Source organism: Ogataea haglerorum (genome assembly GCF_019207285.1).
Source record: "Ogataea haglerorum isolate 81-453-3 chromosome Unknown 81-453-3_NODE_10_length_422072_cov_98.086364, whole genome shotgun sequence".
In the NCBI taxonomy this organism is placed as follows: domain Eukaryota; kingdom Fungi; phylum Ascomycota; class Pichiomycetes; order Pichiales; family Pichiaceae; genus Ogataea; species Ogataea haglerorum.
In genome coordinates, this window is record NW_025065160.1 from 311,189 (window position 1) to 333,205 (window position 22,017).

Here is a 22,017-nt window from a genome sequence, read left to right on the forward strand (position 1 = left end):
TATAGGCTTCTTGATAAATTGTTTTCATTCACATAGTATGGTGCCCAGGTGTAAAAACTGTGGAAGCACTGAGTTTGAGCGCGATCACAAGACTGCTTCATCAGATTTAGCATGTGCCAGATGTGGAACTGTTATTGAGGAAAACCCGATCGTGCTTGAGGTCACGTTTGGGGAAGCTCCGTCAGGAGCTGCCATGCTTCAAGGATCCATAGTTGGTGCAGACCAGACTAGAGCAAATTTTGGTAATAATCGTGGATCTCTTGATTCGCGTGAACAAACCTTACAAAATGGCAAGAAGCGGATACGGAACGTCGCTGCGGCTCTCAAGATCAAAGATTATATAGCCGATGCGGCTTGCCAGTGGTTTCAACTGGCTCTCACCAACAACTTTGTGCAAGGGCGACGTTCACAAAATGTTGTTGCAGCATGCTTGTATATTGCGTGCAGAAAGGAAAAGACTCATCACATGTTGATAGATTTCTCTTCTCGTTTGCAGATATCAGTGTACGCAGTCGGTGCTACCTTTTTGAAGATGGTCAAAGCTCTCCATATCACATCGTTGCCTCTGGTTGACCCGTCGCTGTTCATCCAGAACTTCGCAGAGAAATTAGATTTTGGTCGTATGCTGCCAAAGGTGATAAATGATGCCATAAAGCTTGCACACCGAATGAGCGAAGATTGGATACATGAGGGAAGAAGACCTGCAGGTATCGCAGGTGCATGTATTCTTTTGGCTGCGCGAATGAATAACTTCAGGAGAACGCATTCTGAAATTGTTGCGGTTACGCATATCGGTGAATCTACGATCCAAAAGAGGCTTAATGAGTTCAAAAACACAAATGCATCGGGATTGACTGTGGAGGAGTTTCGTGAGCGCGGCCAAGTCAAATCCACCCTTCCGCCCTCGTTTCAGAAAAATCGGAAAAGCGAAAAGAAACTGAAAAGCCAGATAGAGAAAACGGGCACCGAGGATGTTACCAGCGATCCTGTACTTGCTGCAATTCTGGAAGACTCCAAACTTTCTGAGAAGGAAATCCAGGAACACGTTAAAAGAGTTCTACAGCGGCAGAAGAGAGATAAAATGCGCAAATTGAATTCCATCTTAGGGGACGAGAACGAAGAGGAGGAAGAAGCCACCTCATTACAGGATCTGGAATTTGAACGAATGATTGAGCGAAATCGGCCGCGAAATCTCCTGAAGGCGCTGCCCAAGACGGAGACATTACTGTCTAAAATTCCTGATGACCCAGACAATCTCGACGACGCTGACGATGATGAAATCAACAATATTCTTTTGACAGAGGAAGAAAGTAAGCTGAAGGAGCGTTTATGGGTGGGATCCAATCAGGAGTTTTTGTTGGCTCAAGAAACAAAGCGTCTCAAAGAAGATGCAGACAGAATAGCAGGCCACAACCAACATCCCAAGAGAAGAAAACGTATTACGAAAGCAGAAGATAAGGGCAACGATCTCAAGAGCGAATATGGGGAGTACTTATCGGGTGCATCATCACACCTGGGTTTGACGGCCGCCTTGAACCAGGAGCTCTCAGCTGCTGATAGCGCAAAAAGCATGCTGAAGAACAAGTCTCTGAGTAAGAAAATCAACTATGAGGCAGTGAACGAGCTGTTTGACGATAACTAGAATATCAGATAATTAATAGACTTGCTCAACCGCTAGACCATCACATCTTACTTGTTTTCTTCCAGTTTCACCATACCGTTGGCGGGTGCCGCCAGCTAAATCATCACTTAGTATACCCTGTTTCTTACACTGCGGACACAAAACACCACTAGACATGGAATCCCGGGGAGAAGTTACCATGTCTTTTTCTTTTCGATATCTTATCAATTGCGTAGCCGACAGCTAATCCGATGAGTCCCACACGGCGAGGCCGCTCATAGACCATACGATCGTTAAAGTTCCTACAAAAACCTCTGTTGGAGCCTCTTCGAGCGTTCTTGCATCGGCATTGCCTGGAAATTATCACTTGCGTAGGTCTTTCTCTTCGAACGCTCGGGGTTGTAGCAGCGGGCTCGTCGCCAACGACTTCAAGATAAGGAGGGGTGTGTGTTTTTTTCGATATCAAGACTCATGATGGACTCGGTTTTGCTTCTACTTTGCCAAGAAAGGGGCATTATATTCTGGCTGTTTATACACGTCTATGCATAGAAGCTGTGCCATTAATGGCAGTGCGCGCATGACTTGTTTTTATTTGCAGAGGCTGTGTAAACTTTTTTTTCCCCTAGTTTAAAAAAATCATATTTATCTGATATGATTTGGCTGACCGAAGTACAAAGTGAGTTTTAAATCAAAAATTGCTGACATGCAGAGTTCGGCGTTGGATTCACTGCAGGTGGCGTCCTGCTTTTTTTCCTGGGCGTTGTCACTTTCTTTGATTCAGCTCTTCTTGCCATGAGTAACCTACTGTTCATCATTGGATTGGTGCTCATTATTGGTCCACAGAAAACCGTGTATTTTTTCACTAGACCACAAAAGATAAGAGGGTCCATATGCTTTCTGTTTGGGGTTCTTCTCATACTGATGAGATATTCGTTCTGGGGATTTTTAGTGGAAAGTTTTGGCATTTTGGGATTATTTGGAGAGTTTTTTGCTACAGTGGTGCAATTCCTTAGATCTCTTCCTTACATTGGCCCAATCCTCTCGAGCCCGGTTATTGGCCCTGTTCTGGACAAGCTGGCAGGCGTTCGAGTTTTGCCAGTGTGACTGTACTATAGAAACTAATAAAGACACACTCATCTTATCTGCAACTCATCTATCATTTGCGCGAACTTCAAAACTTTATAATCGTGGCCTAATTGTCCGGCCACTTGGAAACCTACCGATCTTCCAAGTGGGATGTTAATTGCAGGAAGTCCAGCAAGAGAAAATGGGACGGTCAGGATATCGTTCATATATGACTCCACGGGAGTGACTTTTTGGTATTGCGACACAAGAGGAGGCAAAGAGGTAGCAGTTGGGCACAAAATGAAGTCAATGCCATCAGGATTGTGGTTTTTATTCAGCATGTGTGGCTCTTTGAAAACTCTATTGAACTCTTGAATCAGCTTAGACCTTACATTGGTAGCATTCATGAAATGACTTTTGTAACCATAAGAGGACAAAGAATACGACCCCAGAATTATCCGACGCTTAACTTCAACACCGAATCCCTCGGATCGGGTTTTGGCAAACTCTGGCTCGACACTGGTATATTCGCCGGTGCGATATCCGTATCTTATTCCATCGTATCTGGCTAAATTAGAAGATGCCTCAGAAGTCACCAGAGTGTAATATGCAGGGAGGCTCTTCGAAAGTGAAGGCAGAGATATCAGAAAGAGCTCAAATTTGGGGGATTTTTGCAGCTGTTTGAGCATCTTCCTCCATTTTTCTTTCACATCATCTTCCAGGTTCCCCAAGCTCATCTCGGCAGGGATACCTATTTTAATTTTGGAGTTCAGATTGTCGTCATATATTCTGTTCTCTTGTGAGACTGACGTGGGGTCTGAGCTATCGTACTTGTCTAATACACCAAATACTCTCCTGACCAACTTTATGTCTTTAGACATAATGCCAATTGTGTCCAGCGATTGAGCGTATGGTATCAACCCCCATCTTGAGATTCTTCCGTAAGATGGCTTGAAACCGAATATGGATGTGTAGCATGATGGTAATCTGACTGACCCTCCAGTATCTGTTCCTACAGCATAGTCTACTAAATCAGCTGCAACCGCCGCAGCAGATCCTCCTGACGATCCACCAACAATCCTCATTTCAGGGTCAACTTTGTAATCCGATTTGAGTTCAGAAACTAGGTAATTTCGATGCAAATAAGTGTCTGTGTGTGGATTCTCGAAGGTAAGGTCCTCGGTTATTTTTTCACCTCTGGTCCAGAACTCCTTTTCCTTAAGATCTACTATGTCTGATTTTTGTTCGTACAAAGGATTCAGGGTGGGCCCAAAATGCGAATTCAAACAGGAGTTCCCCATGCCAAATTCGTCCATGTTTGTCTTCCCCACTAGATGCGAACCCTCCTCGGCCAATAGTCTGCTTACGGTAGATTCAAATGGAGAGACATAATTGGTAAGAATTCTCGAGGAGCATGTTGTAGGCGCGTCACGAGTAACGATATTGTCCTTCAAGGCATAGGAAGTATTTGCCAGTGTGCCCACTGAATTGCTTTCTGACTTTGTGAGAGCTATACTCGTAAATATATTGTATTTGAGACTCAACTGTCGTAACATCATAAAAAAAAAATATTTATTGGGTTGTACATTTCACGATGGGTCAAATCAAAGTGGTGCCTCGGCTAAAACCATTACCTTATTCATCCCAGGATTTGCAGCTGGAGCTTCGAAGACCAATTTTGAATAAACAAGCGGCTTTCGAAGACATCGAATTCCACTCTAATGATGACAATCCAAATAATAAAAGAGCATTCAAATATAAACCATGTCGTCCAAACCCTGCATTCACGTCAATGATGTACTCTACAACGGATTTTCCACCATTCTATTGCCGACTTTCGTATTTTGATAAGTCTCCAGGAATTTTAGTCGACGAGAATTTGACCACTGCTACTGCTCTTCAAGGATGGAGAAGCGCGAGAGCGAATGCCGTAATCAGAGAGGGAACTTGGTATATCGAGTTTAGACTCATCAAGTCTAATGATGGAGAAAGCCATGTTAGATTTGGAGTTGCTAGAAGAGAGGCTAGCCTTGAAGCCCCTGTAGGGTTCGATGGATACGGCTATGGATTTAGAGACAAGTACGGACAGACGGTTCATTTAAGCAAGCAAGGCAGCTTCTTGCAGAACGACCAATTCCAGACCGGTGATGTTGTTGGACTGCTCATCAAATTACCTCATATGGAGACGCAAAGGCGGTTGGCAAGACAGCAAATCCACCAACAAACAGTTGGGCAACCCAATATTGATATTCCTGTTCAGGAGCTCGTTGAATTTGACGTTGTGCGGGATCAAATTCCGATCAAATATAAAAACCAGCTTTACTTTGAGCAATATGATTATACTGCATCAAAAGAGATGGAGCATCTTTTGAACCCTGTGACGGTGTTTGGAGAAAAAGCGGTGAGAGACACGGTAAAATTCGAGCCCTGCAAACTTCCCAATTCTTCAATAACAGTGTACAAAAATGGGAAGTGTTGTGGAGTTGCTTTCAAGGATCTGAATGCATTTCTGCCGCCTTCCTCCGAACAGAAACAAGGCAAGGAAGTGAAAGGCAAGATTCCTGAAACTAAAGATGATGGCACGCTAGGTTATTATCCAATGGTCAGTTGCTACAATCGGGGAGTGATCCAATTGAACACTACCTCCAACATTCTTGTTCCTGACGATCTCAAAGACGCAATCTCCAGGAAAGAAGTCAAATTATACAATGAGAGATATGAGGAGCGTGTTTTAGAGGAATATGTGTACGATCTTGTGGACGAGGTGACCAACGAGTATTTAGACGAGATAGAGCGCATGAGCATACTTCAAAATTAATAGAAGCTGAGCATATTTTCAAGAGAAGAATCACAGTCGTCAGCGGGGCAGGTCTGGGTTCGATGCGATTCGGTATACAAGTCGCGACAGTGTTCGTGAAAACGGATATAACATCGTGACCTGGAACACCGATACCCCATTGTTATGATCTCGTTACAGCCATGACACCATGACACTGCTCCATCTGGGTTCTCAGCCGACTTGATCTCGAATTTGGCAATTAGATATGACTTCAGCTCAGCAAGAGCACGCGCGCTGAGAGTGTATTTTCCTTTCGCAGTTTCGAGCCATCCTGAGGATTCCAATTTGTTGATGAATTTTTGCGCGTCGGTAATAGTTTGGATGTTTCGTTTCGCAACATTGAGTGCTTGTGTGTAAGAAAGAGAATATGTTAAATTATCCTCATCGTCTAATGGGCTTTCGAACATTTGATCGATCAGCTGATTGATCACACTAATCTCTTTTTCCGTGTAGCTCGTAGACAACTTAATAGACGGCGACGATTTGGTGTTCACAAAGCTGACATTGATGTTTTTTTCGTTATCTTGGGCCAGGGTCTCGACTATTTCGAGATCAAGCGCCGCGAGTTCTCGGTTGATTAGTGCAAGAGTTTTGACTAAACTTTCAGAAGTAAGCGTTGGTAGCTCAGGTCGGGTCTGCTCGAGCAATTCGCGTAAATACCTCTCTTGATCTGAGTTTGATGGTTCAGGATGATTCTTCTCAAGCAAACACTGTATGACAAGCTTCACAAAAATGGTGTGCAATACTTCGAATTCTACACTTTTCACAGCCATTAGGAACTGGAGTAGTGAGCGATGTAGGTCTCCGTACTCCTCCAATATGTGGGTCACCAAAGACTCCATCGTGAAATCTGTGCAAAGATGTGGGAAAAAGTTGTGAGCATACATATTTTTTTCGGAATTGTTTGTTGGCGACATTAGCAGACGTCCAAGATGTCCTACTACCAGCAGCCAAATCTCGGCTTTTACAATGGTCAATCACAGCAAAGTCTATACAATGGATCAATTCCTACAGGGCCTATGCAAACAAGCTACTCCTATGCTGGAGGAGACCAAGATCAACCACCTTTGAGCAAAGGTGTTCTCGCAGCTTTCTCCACCAGTGGCTACCCGGGGGAACCTCCATTGCTAGAGGAACTGGGGATCAACTTCAATCACATCAAATCTAAAACATTAGCTGTTTTGAACTTCAAATCCAGTAGTTTGAGTGAAGATATCATTCAGGACTCAGATTTGGCTGGACCACTCATATTCTGTCTGCTGTTTGGTACCCTGCTTCTGCTTTCAGGAAAAACACATTTTGGATATATATACGGTGTGGCGTTATTTGGAACAGTCTCGCTACACTGGTTGTTCAAACTCATGTCGAACAGCACCTCGGACAATAATCTCGACTTCCTCAGAACCGCGTCGGTTATAGGATACTGTCTGCTTCCGCTTGTTATTCTCAGTGGCATCGCGGTCCTCATGCGGTTGGACAATACTGTTGGTTATGTTTTAGCGTGCTTGGCTATTTTTTGGTGCACGTTCTCTTCATCGGGTTTTTTCGTTCGTGTGCTCAATCTGAGTAATGCCAGACCTTTGGTAGCTTACCCTTTGGCGATGTTCTACTCTGTGTTTGCCCTGATGGCTATATTCGTGGAGAAAAAAGAATAATTATCTTACAAGTGCGCAATACATAGAAATAGTACAGTATAATCTACTTGAGGCCGACGTCTCTCAAATCGTAAGTCCCTTCCAATCGAGGAATCAAAACCTCGTAGTCATAAGTTCGAGAGTTTGTGTCCCTCATGTCGACCTCGAAATGGAAGGTGGTCACGAGAGAATCTGGACCCATAGGATAGCCGATCTTTTGGGGGGAGTAGCTACCATCGCCAATGCTTTCTGCTTTCTCTAATGCATCAGATGGCCCTGGATGGATCAAATCTCCTGGGCGGAACTTGCTGTAACGCTCTGTGTTCTTGATATTCTTGAACGGAATAAGATCTGCGTAGTTCCGTTTATTCAAAAACAGGCAGTTGTCTCTGGCAGAGCCATCCGTGTCCCTTACAAATAAATCCACGACGTCTTCGTCACAACTAGAGTCAAAGTGGTGAATTTTGGATCTCTTCTCAAGCAGGGTTGCCATGCCATTAGGCGGCGGAGTGTTAACAATAGCAGAGGAAATGACATTGAAGATAAGTCTTGGATCGTGTTCTGGATGCGCCAAGATCTCCTTGCGATTCTCGTCTATTCTGCTGCTGAAGATGTGGTGTTTGTGCATTTTCGTCATCATTCGTGAAAGACAGCCAAGGTGAACGTCACCGGAAAGAATGGTGATTCTGACACCGTGTGTCCCGGCGAATTTTGTCAATTCTCCCATCAGCCAGTTGCGTTCTTTCTTATGGTGAACAGCACACCAATGATCGTTCAAATCGTCCAGTAATTCGACACTACCGTCAAACTCGTTGACCAGGCCCTTGGCAAATATTCCTTTTCTGGCCAACCACTTGATAGGACCCATAGCAGCAGACCCCAAAATGGACTCGATCCACACCATTCTAGGGTAGCAAATCGGAACACCAAGCAAGACAAGAAGGTGTTTGATGTCACCTTTAGATGCGGTTATTTCTTGTCTTAATCTCTCAAACACACGAGCATAGGTTTCTCTTGTAACAACTTGTTTTTTCGTTCTTTCCGTTCTACAATCCACTCCAACTAGGGCCATCTCTTTTCCTAACCTTGTATAAATAGATCTGGACAGCTGTTTAATGTAAGGACCAACAGAAGCTCCCACAATCCAAGAAGGTTCGGACTTGTAGTCTTCTATAGGAGAGGTGTGATGCTGGAATAATAAATAATATTGGAATGCAATGTTACCAACGCCTTTGAAAATATCCTGAGTCATGGTACGATGGCTGTAAGAGCCAAAACCATCAATGATGTCATGGTCGTCAAAAATGTTAATTTGAGGAATTTGTTGCAAGGCCAAAGGGTAGATGCACTGCAAAGTCGCACCCGCCGTTCCTTCCCAATACCCTTTACCAAACCACTGTATGTAATTAGACAGGTAATAATTCTTCAGAGAGTCAACAATATCATCAGTGAGCTTGTCGTTAGAATGCAGTTTCTTATGTTTCAGCCATTTTTCAAAAGGTTTGGAGGATTTCTTCACAGAGTCACAATAGATTTGATCACCCCCTCCAACCATGACATGATATGGCAACTCATTGTGTCTGCGCATAACATCGTACCACAAGGAGCTCTTGAATTTTGCAGTTTTGACACTCAGTGAAAAGCCGTTACATGAATAAGACATAACATTCATGGATTGTTCGACAGAAGGCAGATAGAATTGAAAGTTCTCGTTGTACTCGCCATTGACAGAATACTTCACTTTCTGTTCATAATCTTGCAATTGCAATTCCATGCTAAATCTCCAGAAGCTAAAACCCTGTTCCTGGTGAAATAAAATTCCCGGAAACTCACCCTTGCTCAACTGGGGAGAGCCAGTAGAATTGGTAGCAGGCCCAATATAATACTCAATAAAAGGCTCCACCCTTTCAGTCTCCGTGGCGTCGCGCAGAACAAGCAAGATAGTTCCCCTGTAATTGGTTTTGCCGTTTTCAAGGCAACCCAATAATCTCAGGTTCGGTCCGCAAGCCACCTGCACTGCAGGGTTACCCACTGTTTTATCTGGAGGACAGCCAGAAAGATTTTCAGGGATAGATTTCATCACTAAATCCTGGTATTTTTGCAACGGCAGGGGCTCGAACCACCCATTTTCAATTGCATCGACAGTCATCAGAGGCGTGTGTATAAATTTCAAGTTCAAAAGCTTTCATGCCCAAATAAAGTTTTTTCGCGAGGCTGTGCATGACTAGGAAGGTGCATGAAACAGAAACACCAGAATAATCAATGTTGTACTTACTACACGCAGTAATTGTAGTCGCTGGTAAGGCCACCTTTGGATATCACCTCGGCCATATTGCGAGGTTCGTGAATTATCTAGTGCAATAGATATATAAACTAGGAAATGATAGGTTTAAGTAACCAACTCATGATAAGAAGCTATCTCCGAAGATAATAAAGTACACTACATGGTGAAAGTGACGTAAGAAATTTTTCCCTATAAAGACCCATGAAATACTAATCGAAAAGACCCGATATTCGTGTAGCACAGCCATGATAAATTGAAGATAAATTTGCACCCCCTAAAAACCTAGCGCAAAAAAGTATATCAAAAATGTCGCAAGCTATCAAAGGAACGATTCTATGTTTGCATGGCTACGCCCAAAATGGACCAACTTTTTCTGTTAAAGCTTCAGGTATCAGGAAAGCCTTGAAGAAAATTGGATACCACACTGTCTTCGTTCAGGGGTCTCTAAAGATTCAAAAAGCTGACTTGCCATTTGAGGTCCCCCCAAGCGAGAATGCCGAGGACGAATTTGATTATCGCGGATGGTGGCAACCCCTTGGCGACTATGATATCCAACCAGCTCTAGATGCAGTGAGGAAACATTACAAAGAACATGGACCGTTCGTTGGTATCATGGGGTTCTCTCAAGGTGCCGGTTTGGCTGCTGTTGTGTGTAGTAAATACGCTGAAATTGTTGGACAGCCAAAGGCAAGCAAGGAGCTCAAGTTTGCGATATTCTATGCCGGATTCAAGCTCAAACCTCAAAAATACCAAAAATATTACGAGAACAAAATCAAGCTTCCAACCCTTCATATTTTCGGAGAACTTGATACTGTGGTTTCTCCTGACAGAGCTGAAGCCCTTGTTGAAAGCTGCGAGAACGCTACTGTCTTAAAACACCCTGGAGGACATTTTGTTCCAAATACTAAGGATTTGATTAGAAAAGAGATTGCTTGGGTGGAGAACGTTTTAAGCGAGTCAAATAAAGAAAAGCTCGACTCTAACAAGGACGAGGAAAAAGAGCTTGAGGAGTTGAGTGAAGAGATTGGAAAGATGGGTGTCGCATAAATAAATCGCACTTAGATAAGCAGGCTTATTTCCTCCCTTTATCAAGTAGTTTCAAAAATAATTTGTTGGCTGCTAGGTAAAATTGTTAGTTTTCTTAGTCTTTTTCCTGGTTCGTGCAAATATTTAGCCATGCCTGATGAGGAAGAAACTCCCTTAATTCCTGTTGCAACAAATCCTGTTAAGGAATCTCTCCCTCCTTTGAGGGTTAGACTGTTCCAGGTTGGGTGCGCATTGACGTGGTGCTTGTTTGCCGCAGGCCCTATTTTCGGATTTGCTGCATTAAAACCTATCTTGATCGACCAAGGCATTTACCGCGAGTACTGTAAAGAAAACGTCGATACCGGAAATAACAACATGTGTGCAGAGCGTGACCTGAAACTCAACTTTATGTTTACTATCGCGGCAGTTGTCACCAACGCTACAGCTTTCGTAGTTGGACGAGTGCTTGACACTTTCGGACCAAGAGTGACAGGAATTATTGGTGCAATTGTGATATTCTTTGCAGCAATAAGTCTTTCGCAAGGACAATCGATTAGTATCTTTGATCCTTATCTTGCAGGCTACATAGGGCTTGCTTTTGGTGGTCCGTTCGTCTTCATCAGCTCGTTCCAGTTAGCCAACTCGTTCCCTGGAAGATCGGGTACCGTGCTAGCTTTCCTCACTGGAGCATTCGATTCCAGTTCAGCAGTGTTTCTCATGTACAGACTTGTGTACCAGAACAATTGGATTCGGGACTTGAGTCTCAAGAAGTTTTTCACTGCTTATCTGATCGTGCCGATTTTCATACTGGTGTGTCAGCTCACAGTGATGCCTAAAAAGTCCTATAAAACAGTGGAAACTTTGGCTAAGATAGGCGAAACAGGAATCGACGAAACCGGTCTCCCGATGGATCCTGAAGATCTCAGATATTCTCAGGCCCAGGTTGATGCTCAGAGATCGCGTAGGCCATCTATTAAATCCGTGAGATCTAATAGATCGGCCAAGTCAGTTTATGAAGAGGTTGCTGAGAACCGTCTGTATGAAAAATCAGGAGGTGTTTCTGGAGTGCTGCATAATAAACCCTTGAAGGAACAAATGACTTCACCATGGTTTATCCTTATGGTTTGTTTTGCCACCATTCAAATGCTCAGGGTCAACTATTTTGTGGCAACTATAAGGTCTCAAATGGAGTACTATTTCCAGGACGAGGCAATTGCGGTTCAAATTAACAAGTTCTTCGATGTTGCTCTTCCTGTTGGAGGCGTGTTTGCCATTCCTTTCATTGGAATTTTACTGGACAACTTTAAAATTGTGACAGTGCTTTCGGTCTTGCTTCAAATCTCACTTTTGATAGGAATTTTTGGAATGATTCCTTTGCAGATGGTGCAATACCTGGGCATCGTGATGCTCGTGTTTTATCGCCCATTTTACTACACAGCCGTCTCTGATTACTGCGCCAAAGTGTTCGGCTATCAAACTTTTGGAACCGTTTATGGGTCCATCAATTGTATCTCTGGATTATTCAATGTGCTTCAGGCCCCTCTTGACAATGCTACGCATACCATATTCAAAATGAATCCCAATCCCGCGAACACGCTACTTGTTGGACTGACATTCATAGCCGGTCTTGCGCTTATCAGTTACATCAAAGGGCAAGAAATCGAACTGAAAAAGAGAAACATAATACATGAAGCTATGCACAGTGAAGTTGTGGAAATAGGAGATTAAGGTGGGACCCCACGTAAAAATGAAAATAAAAATTGCACCGCCGCGGAGGCTGGTTATCATGTCAAAAAATTTAATTGTAGCATGAATATTTATACTACAATCTAAAAGGTGGCGAATATACACTCTTCATTTATTAGTTGAAGTTTGATCCAGTAGACTTGAACCATAAAATCCTTTTCAGGAGTTCAACGCATATTTGCAAAAAATGGCGCCTCAATGGATGCCTCAAAACATACAGAAGAGGTTACTGAAATACATCCTTCAGCAGCTCTCCTTATTTTCCGAGATTGATCTACCTAATTTGGATGTCTCCCTGGGCACAAGCTCCAAAATAAATCTCCGGAATCTGGAGTTAGACATTGACAAGTTCAGCATACCAGGAATGTACATGAGAAGCGGGTCGATCGAAACGCTTGCTCTCTCCCTTACGATTAGCGATGGTGTCAACGTCGATTGCGTCGGGGTAAATATTACCCTCACTCCATCGTTAACTCCTGGAAAACCAAATAGCACAGATCAATTCTCCCTTGCGAAAAGCACAGCCGATCTCGCGAACAGCGTTATGTTTGAAGACAATGTTGTGGAGGACGAAGATATCAAAGAGACCGCTTCACTTGATTCTAATTCGATTCCAACAGAAACGAAAGACTATAAAATGAGCAATATGATGGCAAAGGCTGCAGATATGGCTTTGTCAAGGCTACAACTATCGATACGCGACATAAAAATTACCATGGTACTCGAGGCTTCTGTTATGGAAGTGTGCATTGATACGGTCACCTTGGTATCAAAAGAGGGGACTAGGTACATCACAGTTGAGGGAATGAAGTTGAACGCCATCAAACCGGAAGTTTATCCGGGAGAGGGAGTGGATAATGATAACGAATCAAAAGAAAAGGACAAAAGCGAGTCTGACGAGAGCGATTCTGAGGACTATGACGATGAATTATTGCAAACCTCGTTTATGGCAGAAAACAAGGAAGATATTCAGAAATCTTTGATGGAGAGCATGATGTTTGCAAGTCAGACATCTGAGTCCGTGTACATGAGTGCGACATCTAATGTATTCTCTTCGATTCCAAATGGGGCTTCTACCTACGAACCTCCCCAACCATCAGCTGTTTGTGTTGCCCATATCAGTGAATGCAGCTTCCAGTTTGATGGACTTCAAAACATAGAGAATGTGCAAGTGGACGTGGGGCATGTTAAAGTCGCGGCCTCTCCAATTCCTGAATGTTTATCGTCAGTCTTACAATCAATCAGAAATCTTGTGAGGCTTTCAGCAATTAGTACTACTGATAGATCTGAAGACACTGATAAGGAAAGCGAGCCTACTAGCATGACTCCGTTGAATACCTTAAAGATTGATGAGATAAGTGTTAGTTTTGAATCAGCACTATTGAGTAACGGACAGTTTGCTCTTGACAATAGCATTTGCTTATCATTCAGTGATATACGCTTTGAACAGAAAAATGCTTCTTTCTCCTTTGGTTCCATCGCAAAAATACGACTATCAAGGAATGACAGCGGAGCAGATCTCTTTAGCTTTGATAACTCTCGCGCATCGAACGTTGCGGACCTCGGTCTTGAAATGCTGAATAACGATGCTTCTCGAATCACTTTGATATGCCCGAAGGCTGCCAATCTTGTTGTCGATGAACGACTATTAACTTTGGCAGCACGTTACTACTCATTGATGGAACCTGTTGTAGAGGCTCTTGTCTCAGCTACATCTATGAAGGCTCCTAATGCATACTCAAACATGTATACATCCCGCTTCTCTTTACCGGATACAACAAATAACGGAAGATCTAGCGAGTTTCACGCACAGATTTCATCTATTCACATCAAGCTTCAACTCAATGACTTTGACATCACAACTACTATTCTTCCGATAACTTACGATTCTCAGGAGGGTCGCTTTGATACTAGCAACATTCTTTTTGAATACAGCGATGCAACGGTAGAAGAACAATATGCCTCTAACCAGTTCTTGATGATATCCAATATTGAAACATCTACGACAGGTGTTAAGAAAATACGATCTTTTGATTCCAGCTCGCTTCAGGAAATATGGCTCAAAAGCAAATCGAAAACTATAATTGAAAATGTTACTCTGAAGCTTGATTTTGACGTCATGATGAAACTGATAAATGGCTTTGGAAGACTTGTTGACTTAGTGTACAAATCCATGGTGATTTCACCTCCAGTAACAAGGCAGAAAAAAGTAAGAATGGGTAGTAGTTTGTTTCTCAACGCTACCAAAATGCTCAAATACTGCGTTGAAATCAAACAATGCTCAGGAACATTCTCCAATATTTGTCCCAATTTTGGGGATTTGAAAATCTTCCTGAAAGATATATTTGTGAACTTTCTGCAAGATGCAACTTTACACGCCTATGTTATGAATGGGCTCATACAAAGAGTATGTGAATCAATACATGAGTCATTGTTGGAAGCAGCAGATCCCAAAAACAAGGGGTATCCGATGATCTTTGCAAAATTCAAAGATAACCTGGGGGTGCACTTCAAAAACTGCTCATTCAATTATTATGGAGAATGGATCACTCTTCTAGAATCCAGAGAGAAGAGTCGAGATGAAACTGATCGGGGCTCATCGGCATCCTCTTCTACCGGCAAAAAACGTCAGGTTAATTTTACCTTTGCTGATGTTTCGATAGGTCTTGTTCCAGTCAGCTTAAAATCAAAAATTGAGCTTGTTATTAAAAAAGGGATTGCCGACCTCTTGATTGATATTGATGGGCGCTCGAAACTGCAATCTTCATTTAGCTCCCTAACTCTGCTACTAATTGATGATGTGGCCAATATTCTCAGCGACAAAGAAAGTAAATCATTGAGGCACTGGATTAAAGCGAACAGCAATCATGCTGTCTGGACGCTCAATGCTATTTTGAAAAGCAAGGGTTTTGTCCCTGTGGGTTATATTTCATCTCTGTTTCTGAATTCAACATTTGAAAGTGAAAGTCATTTGGAAGAGAGTATGCCACAGGCATTTTCCGGTCGAAAGATCTTTCCTTTAGTCGATATAAAAATACATACTGATGCATTGACCATGGACGTTTGTGCAGACTCGTCCCAGTGTTTGATCCAGACTTTAAAAGACCTGACGCAGCCTGTGCAATTCTCATTCACTGAAAAGTATAAACCGATGACAGATGAAATGGAAGTTTTTAAAGACATTGATGAAACAATGTTCTCAGCGCCGGTAAGTGGACATGTTGGCAATCTGGAGGAATCTGAGATTGCTGACAACGAAAAGTTGGAAATCGTCGAAGACTTTTACAACAAGAATTTAAATGCCGATTCAGGGGAGCAATCAGCCACACGCTCTGGTAGCTTGGCTAATAGCAGTACCAAATCAGGTGCCATGTCCAAAATCATTTTTGATGATAATCATTTCGAACATTCTGGTGAAGAGTTCACGACGAAGGTTATACCAATGGCTATTGGAATCAGTATCTCCAATGTTACAATCAAGCTTTATGATGGCTATGACTGGAAAGAGACGCAGACCACAATCAAGAACGCTATTCGACGTGTTGAGGATAAAGCTGCGAAGCTAGGGGACAACATTAATGAAGTGACCGAGGGTTCCATCAACCAAAATGTCCCCTCGGCTTCTGATGATTCCAATGAGTTAGATGCGGAGGCCGTGAATGAAGTACTATACGAGTCGATCCATGTGGGACTCTTTGCTGGTCAGGATCCTCAGTCATTTTACGATAATATCAATAAGTCGATCAGCAATGGTACCGATCCAGAGAACGTAAGCGAGCGTAATATGTTGTCTCCAGGCTCTTCGTCGCCTGCGTCAATCAGCACTACTAATAGCACTCGCTCTGCAGCGCCCTCTCATAATATCGAACTAGGCAAGGGCTCAAATAGGAGAGTGCGTTTGAAAAGATCTATATATCATAAGGTTCTAGTTGAGCTAGAAAACCTTGATCTATCGATCCTGACCATGGCTAATAATGAACCACATCCAACCAAGAACTCTATAGACTTCAGTGACGACGAAAACAAAGATGACTCGGAACTCGTCAGCAGAATTGATCTGAGTGTCGGATCCTTCAGAGTGGCAGATAATGTGCCCACGTCAAGCTGGAATATGTTTGTGGGTTATCTGCGTGAAGCTGGAGATAAAGAACTTGGCTCCAGTATGATTCATGCTGTGATCGACACTGTTCGCCCTGTGTCGTCACTGGCGGCTTCTGAATTGGTTATTTCTGTATCCGTGCTTCCGCTGAGACTTTATGTGGACCAAGATACTCTTGATTTCTTGACCAGATTTGGTGAGTTCAAAGATGACCGTTTCACTCCCCCAACTTTAGATGAGGAGGAGGTCTTCATTGAAAAGTTTCAAGTCAACTCCGTGAGGATCAAACTTGATTACAAGCCTAAAAAGGTTGACTATGCTGGAATTAGGTCTGGTCATACTACAGAGTTTATGAACTTTTTCATTCTTGACGAGTCGGAGATGATTTTGAAGAAACTGGTGCTTTATGGAGTGCCGGGATTCACTCGTTTGCACAAGATGCTTAATGACTTGTGGATGCCAGACATCAAAAGAAATCAGCTTAGTGGGGTTCTTTCAGGTCTTGCTCCTGTGAAATCAATTGTGAAAATTGGATCTGGCTTTAGAGAATTGGTAGCTGTGCCTTTGAAAGAATATGAGAGAGATGGCCGTGTGGTAAGAGGTCTGCAAAAAGGTGCACTTTCATTTGCCAAAATAACTGGTGGCGAACTGCTCAAATTCGGCGTTAAACTTGCTGCTGGAACCCAAAATATACTGGAGTCTACCGAAGGTGCTTTGGGAGGAGACGGCTCCGCTGTCAGACTACCAGGATACAAAAAAAACCAAAAGTCCCGAAGACGAACATCACCAAACGAGGTCATCTACGCGACTCCAGGGGACAAGTCTTTATTACGTCGCAATACCATGGGTGGCTCAGCGTTCCATCGAAACTCGTTTGATTCCTATGGTGAGGAGGAAGAACTCTTAGAAGAAGGTTCAACACTGGATGAAGCTGGGACACAGGATGCTGAGCAATACCAGAAATCTAGGTTTCTTGTCCCTGCTGTATTCAAGAGTACTGCTGAGCTTCCTGATGTGTTGGAGAGCGATAGTGATCTAGATGACTATTATGACGAGTCTGACAATGAAGGTCAGAAAATTGTTAGTCTGTACTCAAATCAGCCGGAAAATTTAAACAAGGGTTTGCAAACGGCTTATACTTCGCTGGGAAGGAACTTAAGCACTGCTCGTGAAGCAATAGTGACCGCAAGCACGCGTGCTGCACGGAGCGGTAGTGCACAGATTGCGGCCCGGGAGTTGGCCAAAGCCACTCCTATCATGGTTATTCGTCCAATTATTGGAACTACAGAAGCGATATCCCGGACACTTCAAGGAGGCATTAATATTCTTGATCCAGAAGAGAAACGCAGGTCGGAAGAAAAGTACAAGAATACGAAGAACGAAGCTAGCTGAGTTTTTGCAACCTTATGTAACAAAGAACAGGTATGAGGAATAAAGACTACTCTGATGTCAGAACAACCTTGATTGCCTTGCTTTTTCCAGGGTTTGAGAAAACTTCATAAGCTTTCTCAAATTCATCGAGCTTGAAATGGTGGGTTGCCAGAGATTCAGGATGGATCTTACCATCAACGATTTTCTGCAACAAGTCGGCAGTGGAATAAGCTGAAACCAATCCGGTGGACAAGGTCACGTTTTTCCCCCACAATTCCTGCAATTTCAACTGAACTGCGCTTCCGTGAACACCAACGTTCGAGATATGGCCTCCGGGACCGATCAGATCTTCGCACATTTCAAAAGTTTGTGGGATACCAACACACTCCATTGCAACGTCAACACCTGAGTTTTTGTACTCGGAAGCTGTAAGCTCATGGACCTTTTCCTTGGCGTCCGTCTTTGAAGGGTTGATTATTTCGTCTGCTCCCATTCTTTTCGCAACCTCAAGTCTTGAGTCGTCCATGTCGATTGCGATGATCTTGGCTGGATTCATTGACTTAGTTGAAATCAAAGCGGAAAGTCCAATCGGACCTAGCCCGACAATTGCCACACTATCGCCTTCCTTAACTTTACCGTTGAGCACACCGACTTCATAGGCTGTTGGAAGAATATCGCTCAGCATGATCAGGGCGTCGTAAGAGATCCCTTTCGGGACCTTGTACAAGCCATGATCAGCAAATGGAACACGAACATACTCTGCCTGTGTTCCGTCAATAGCATGACCTAAAATCCAGCCACAGTGAGTATCGGTTTCTCTGCAGTGAGCTTGAATGTTCCTCTTACAGTAATAACATTCACCGCATGGTGAAATGCAGGACACGATGCAAATGTCTCCTTTCTTGAATTTGGAGACTTTGGAACCTGTCTCTTCAATCTCAATGATACCTTCGTGACCTAAGATCAAGCCCCGTCCTGGTTGCGACTCAGCACATTCTGTGCATTCAGGCACATGTCCTTTGACGATATGCAGATCGGTGCCACAAATGGTGGTTGCAAGTATCTTACCCACCACATCTGTTGGGAGCCTGATCTTCGGTTTAGGAACTGATTGCCAGCAGATTCCTTTATTGTGTCCTAAGTAACAAAGTGCTTTCATCATTGTTTATAGTGTTGGGAGCTACCCACAAGAAAACTAGGAGTTTATATTTCCAGTAGGTTAAATTGGAGTGGTCTGAACGTCACTTGTGGATGACCTGTCGTTTCCCTAGATGCGGCAAGATTGAACGAATCAGAGTTTTTTATAAAATGGCGCTACCCTCCCCAGTACATATCGGAGTGGTGTAATACCCATATTCAGTACAAACTCCGGGCATATCATACGTCGAACATGCGGGGCACTGACAATAGATTAAACGAGAAGCTGCTGATTACCGTAAAGTCACGAATTGAGTACCAATTCTTCGTATGCAGCCGCGAAGAATACAATAGGGATGCATTTTCAGATGCATTTATCACATCAGCTGTTCCACTGCAAGAAATTTCAGGTGCAATGATTACTTTGTCTATGCTCAGCATAGTCCCCTGAGAGAGGGAGATAAGAGAAGATGGCAGTCTGGCCGAGTGGTCTAAGGCGTCAGGTTAAGGTCCTGATCTCTTCGGAGGCGTGGGTTCGAACCCCACGGCTGTCATTTGTTTTTTTTCTAAAACTTTTTCGCTAGTCAATATGTCCAGCCAGGCAGTGCAGCTGGGAGTCAGCAACAGCCGTGATGCTACATTTTAGCTTGTTGCATTGTCCCAATTTCAAGGTCGTAGATTACAAAATTACACACCTTCTTTTCTTCTTCTTTTTGGCATCAGCAGCTGGTGTTGGCTTAGCGGCGGCCGGCGTAGGCTTTTTCTTACCCTCAGATGGCTTTCGAGCTGAAACGGGTGAAGGCACGTCTTCTTTCTGACGAGAACCAGATCCTGATGTTCCACTCGACGCTTGGACTTCCTTTCTGATTATTTGCCGCACAACATCAATGAATGCGTCTTCTACATTCATTTTGTACATTGCTGAGGCCTCATAAAACGGCGTTCTATTCCATTTCTTGGACACCTCGATTCCATCTTCGGGTGTGACTTCCCGCTCATTCGTGAGATCGCACTTATTCCCCACAAGAACCATGGGAACATTAGACGATTCCTTGATGCGCATGACTTGTTCGCGTATTGCCATGAGCTCTTCCAGAGAGCTTTTGTCGGTGACCGAGTAAACCAAAATAAACCCCTGTCCTGACTTAATATACAGTTCTCTCATTGCCGTGAACTGGGCCACACCTGCGGTGTCTAATATCTCTAGATTACAAGCTCGGCCATCAACCTCAATATCCTTTGTGTAAGAGTCCTCTATGGTGGGATCGTAAGATTCGATGTAAACTCCTTGAACAAATTGAACCGTTAGTGAAGACTTTCCAACACCTCCAGCTCCTAAAACAACTAATTTGTAGTCTTGCATGTTAGTCCTATCTTCTTCATGATACACACATACCTCTCATACTGAAGAAATATGAATTTAGTTGCAAACAGGTATTCTGAAATGGCGCAACGATCTAGCGTTCCTGTTGATGTCCCTTTTCGGAAAAATAAAATTTATTACAGTATTTTTTAAATTTCACTGAAAACTAAATAGATCATTGAGCTTCATTTTATAATATACAAACAAAAATACATCGAGTATATAAGTTGCTTTCTACGATACAAGTTTCCGTGGTCTCCCTCTTGGACGCTTGAGGTAATCATGATTGCCATTTTTGGCCCCGTCAAGCGATGAGGCCAGTCTTTTAGAGGTTGCAGGATCAGCATCTAGGGACTCGGAGGACTCTGAATCTCTGAATTTCACACGCTCAGATTTCACCAGTATATCATTCCCTGTGATAACCTTTTGCTCGATATTACCAGGGAAGTCTTGGTCCGAGTTAGGTTGCAAATTCTCTTCAAATGCTTTTCCTCTCTCTTTTTTCACGCTTGTTACAATACCGTTTTTCTTGTATCTCCATTGTTCCATAGGCGTGTTGAGAGCACAGTCGTCTACGTGCTCAATGAAAGCCTTGCTGCTGGCAAAGTATTTGCTACATGAAAGACATGTACCTGCATCTTGTCTTCTGACCAACCCGTCTCTTCCTTGTTCTTTAATCTCTGGATCAAAGTGGACAAGACGCAAATGTCTTTTCAGGACATCCAATCTATTAAAAGATCCCTGGTTTCTATGTGGGCACGTAGCATATTCAGGATGCCAGTAGGGACAGTGGTATTCTGGGTTTCCGTGAGATCTCGTGTGGCGGCGAAGGTCGCTGTGTCGAATAAAAGCCCAATCACATTGAGAGCACTTGTAAGGCTTTGTTTCGTTCTCGGGGTCAATAGACTGCAAACTTCTTTTGGTAGCTTCTGAGTTACCGTAGGGATTAGGTTTGAGGGAAGCGCCAGATTCGGAACCTTCTATATACGGGTTGGAAGCGATTATATTTTGTGGCGGTGTCTCAATGCCCGTTGAGGCCTGTGCTAACTGGCTGCCCTTTTGATAATATGGACTGTTTCCCGAAAAAGTTGGAAGTTTCAAAGCACCATTTGGTGACATCGCACTCGGCTGAACGTTGGAGGAAAATCTTTGCTGAGATATCTGCTGCTGCTGCTGCTGGGACGGATTGTAATAGGGGTTTGGAAAGAAAGGAATATAGTAGGCCTGCTGCATGTTCATTGGGTTCGGAGGAGGCAAAAAACTGGCACCGTATTGTTGGGGAGCTTGCTGTTGTTGTTGTTGCATGGAATAATATTGTCCGGCGCCAGTTTGTATGTTGGCCTGCTGAGCCGCTTGCTGATTCTGAAGACCGTTGGAAGAAAATGACGAGGATGAAGAGGCTGGTGTAGGCGCTGTGAACTGATTCGATGGATCCGGCTTCACATGCCCTCCCTGTGCCTGCTCGGAAGCAACTGCTCCTGGGTCAACGAGTTTGGCGATGGATGAATTTTTAACTGGCTTTGACATTGTTATTTATTTATTGAGCGGCAAGACGGTTCGGCCCAAAATAGTTGCTAATCTTCCAATAAGATACTGTTTCAGGTGAATTAGCCCAGGAGGTCAAAAAGCTGCTCGCTCTCAGTATTTTGCGAATTAGTATGAGAGATATATCGATTGAAAAAAGGGACTAATGTATTTATCAACAACAAAATTTTCTACTTTTAGTGTGTGGCGTTTTTCTTCCACTCTCGGAGTCACCGAATTTTAAACATGTCTCCGATTACAGTGAATTTACCAGTGAGAAGGACCATAAAACCAGGGCAATCAGTTCA

General features: G+C 43.4%; 12 protein-coding genes across 12 annotated transcripts; 6 read left to right on the forward strand and 6 right to left on the reverse strand.

The window, feature by feature from the left end:
- Positions 1-37: 37 nt before the first annotated feature.
- KL911_003797 (uncharacterized protein) lies at positions 38-1,642 on the forward strand (the record flags this gene model as incomplete). Its single annotated transcript, XM_043199016.1, has 1 exon — positions 38-1,642. One exon carries the CDS (start codon positions 38-40, stop codon positions 1,640-1,642), a length of 1,605 nt encoding a protein of 534 aa, XP_043053581.1.
- Positions 1,643-2,754: 1,112 nt separating this feature from the next.
- On the reverse strand, positions 2,755-4,242 carry KL911_003798 (uncharacterized protein; the record flags this gene model as incomplete). The annotated part of the gene is made up of 1 exon (XM_043199017.1): positions 2,755-4,242. The coding sequence occupies one exon, from the start codon at positions 4,240-4,242 to the stop codon at positions 2,755-2,757; it is 1,488 nt and encodes a 495-aa protein (XP_043053582.1).
- A 38-nt stretch (positions 4,243-4,280) lies between these two features.
- KL911_003799 (uncharacterized protein) lies at positions 4,281-5,504 on the forward strand (the record flags this gene model as incomplete). The annotated part of the gene is made up of 1 exon (XM_043199018.1): positions 4,281-5,504. One exon carries the CDS (start codon positions 4,281-4,283, stop codon positions 5,502-5,504), a length of 1,224 nt encoding a protein of 407 aa, XP_043053583.1.
- A 39-nt stretch (positions 5,505-5,543) lies between these two features.
- On the reverse strand, positions 5,544-6,367 carry KL911_003800 (uncharacterized protein; the record flags this gene model as incomplete). The annotated part of the gene is made up of 2 exons (XM_043199021.1): positions 5,544-5,557; positions 5,632-6,367. The coding sequence occupies 2 exons, from the start codon at positions 6,365-6,367 to the stop codon at positions 5,544-5,546; spliced, it is 750 nt and encodes a 249-aa protein (XP_043053584.1).
- Positions 6,368-6,457: 90 nt separating this feature from the next.
- KL911_003801 (uncharacterized protein) lies at positions 6,458-7,180 on the forward strand (the record flags this gene model as incomplete). The annotated part of the gene is made up of 1 exon (XM_043199022.1): positions 6,458-7,180. The coding sequence occupies one exon, from the start codon at positions 6,458-6,460 to the stop codon at positions 7,178-7,180; it is 723 nt and encodes a 240-aa protein (XP_043053585.1).
- Positions 7,181-7,223: 43 nt separating this feature from the next.
- On the reverse strand, positions 7,224-9,308 carry KL911_003802 (uncharacterized protein; the record flags this gene model as incomplete). Its single annotated transcript, XM_043199023.1, has 1 exon — positions 7,224-9,308. One exon carries the CDS (start codon positions 9,306-9,308, stop codon positions 7,224-7,226), a length of 2,085 nt encoding a protein of 694 aa, XP_043053586.1.
- A 441-nt stretch (positions 9,309-9,749) lies between these two features.
- KL911_003803 (uncharacterized protein) lies at positions 9,750-10,490 on the forward strand (the record flags this gene model as incomplete). The annotated part of the gene is made up of 1 exon (XM_043199024.1): positions 9,750-10,490. The coding sequence occupies one exon, from the start codon at positions 9,750-9,752 to the stop codon at positions 10,488-10,490; it is 741 nt and encodes a 246-aa protein (XP_043053587.1).
- Positions 10,491-10,619: 129 nt separating this feature from the next.
- KL911_003804 (uncharacterized protein) lies at positions 10,620-12,197 on the forward strand (the record flags this gene model as incomplete). Its single annotated transcript, XM_043199025.1, has 1 exon — positions 10,620-12,197. One exon carries the CDS (start codon positions 10,620-10,622, stop codon positions 12,195-12,197), a length of 1,578 nt encoding a protein of 525 aa, XP_043053588.1.
- Positions 12,198-12,402: 205 nt separating this feature from the next.
- Positions 12,403-17,706, forward strand: KL911_003805 (uncharacterized protein; the record flags this gene model as incomplete). Its single annotated transcript, XM_043199026.1, has 1 exon — positions 12,403-17,706. The coding sequence occupies one exon, from the start codon at positions 12,403-12,405 to the stop codon at positions 17,704-17,706; it is 5,304 nt and encodes a 1,767-aa protein (XP_043053589.1).
- A 46-nt stretch (positions 17,707-17,752) lies between these two features.
- Positions 17,753-18,847, reverse strand: KL911_003806 (uncharacterized protein; the record flags this gene model as incomplete). Its single annotated transcript, XM_043199027.1, has 1 exon — positions 17,753-18,847. One exon carries the CDS (start codon positions 18,845-18,847, stop codon positions 17,753-17,755), a length of 1,095 nt encoding a protein of 364 aa, XP_043053590.1.
- Positions 18,848-19,501: 654 nt separating this feature from the next.
- KL911_003807 (uncharacterized protein) lies at positions 19,502-20,185 on the reverse strand (the record flags this gene model as incomplete). The annotated part of the gene is made up of 1 exon (XM_043199028.1): positions 19,502-20,185. One exon carries the CDS (start codon positions 20,183-20,185, stop codon positions 19,502-19,504), a length of 684 nt encoding a protein of 227 aa, XP_043053591.1.
- A 234-nt stretch (positions 20,186-20,419) lies between these two features.
- On the reverse strand, positions 20,420-21,712 carry KL911_003808 (uncharacterized protein; the record flags this gene model as incomplete). The annotated part of the gene is made up of 1 exon (XM_043199029.1): positions 20,420-21,712. One exon carries the CDS (start codon positions 21,710-21,712, stop codon positions 20,420-20,422), a length of 1,293 nt encoding a protein of 430 aa, XP_043053592.1.
- Positions 21,713-22,017: the final 305 nt, after the last annotated feature.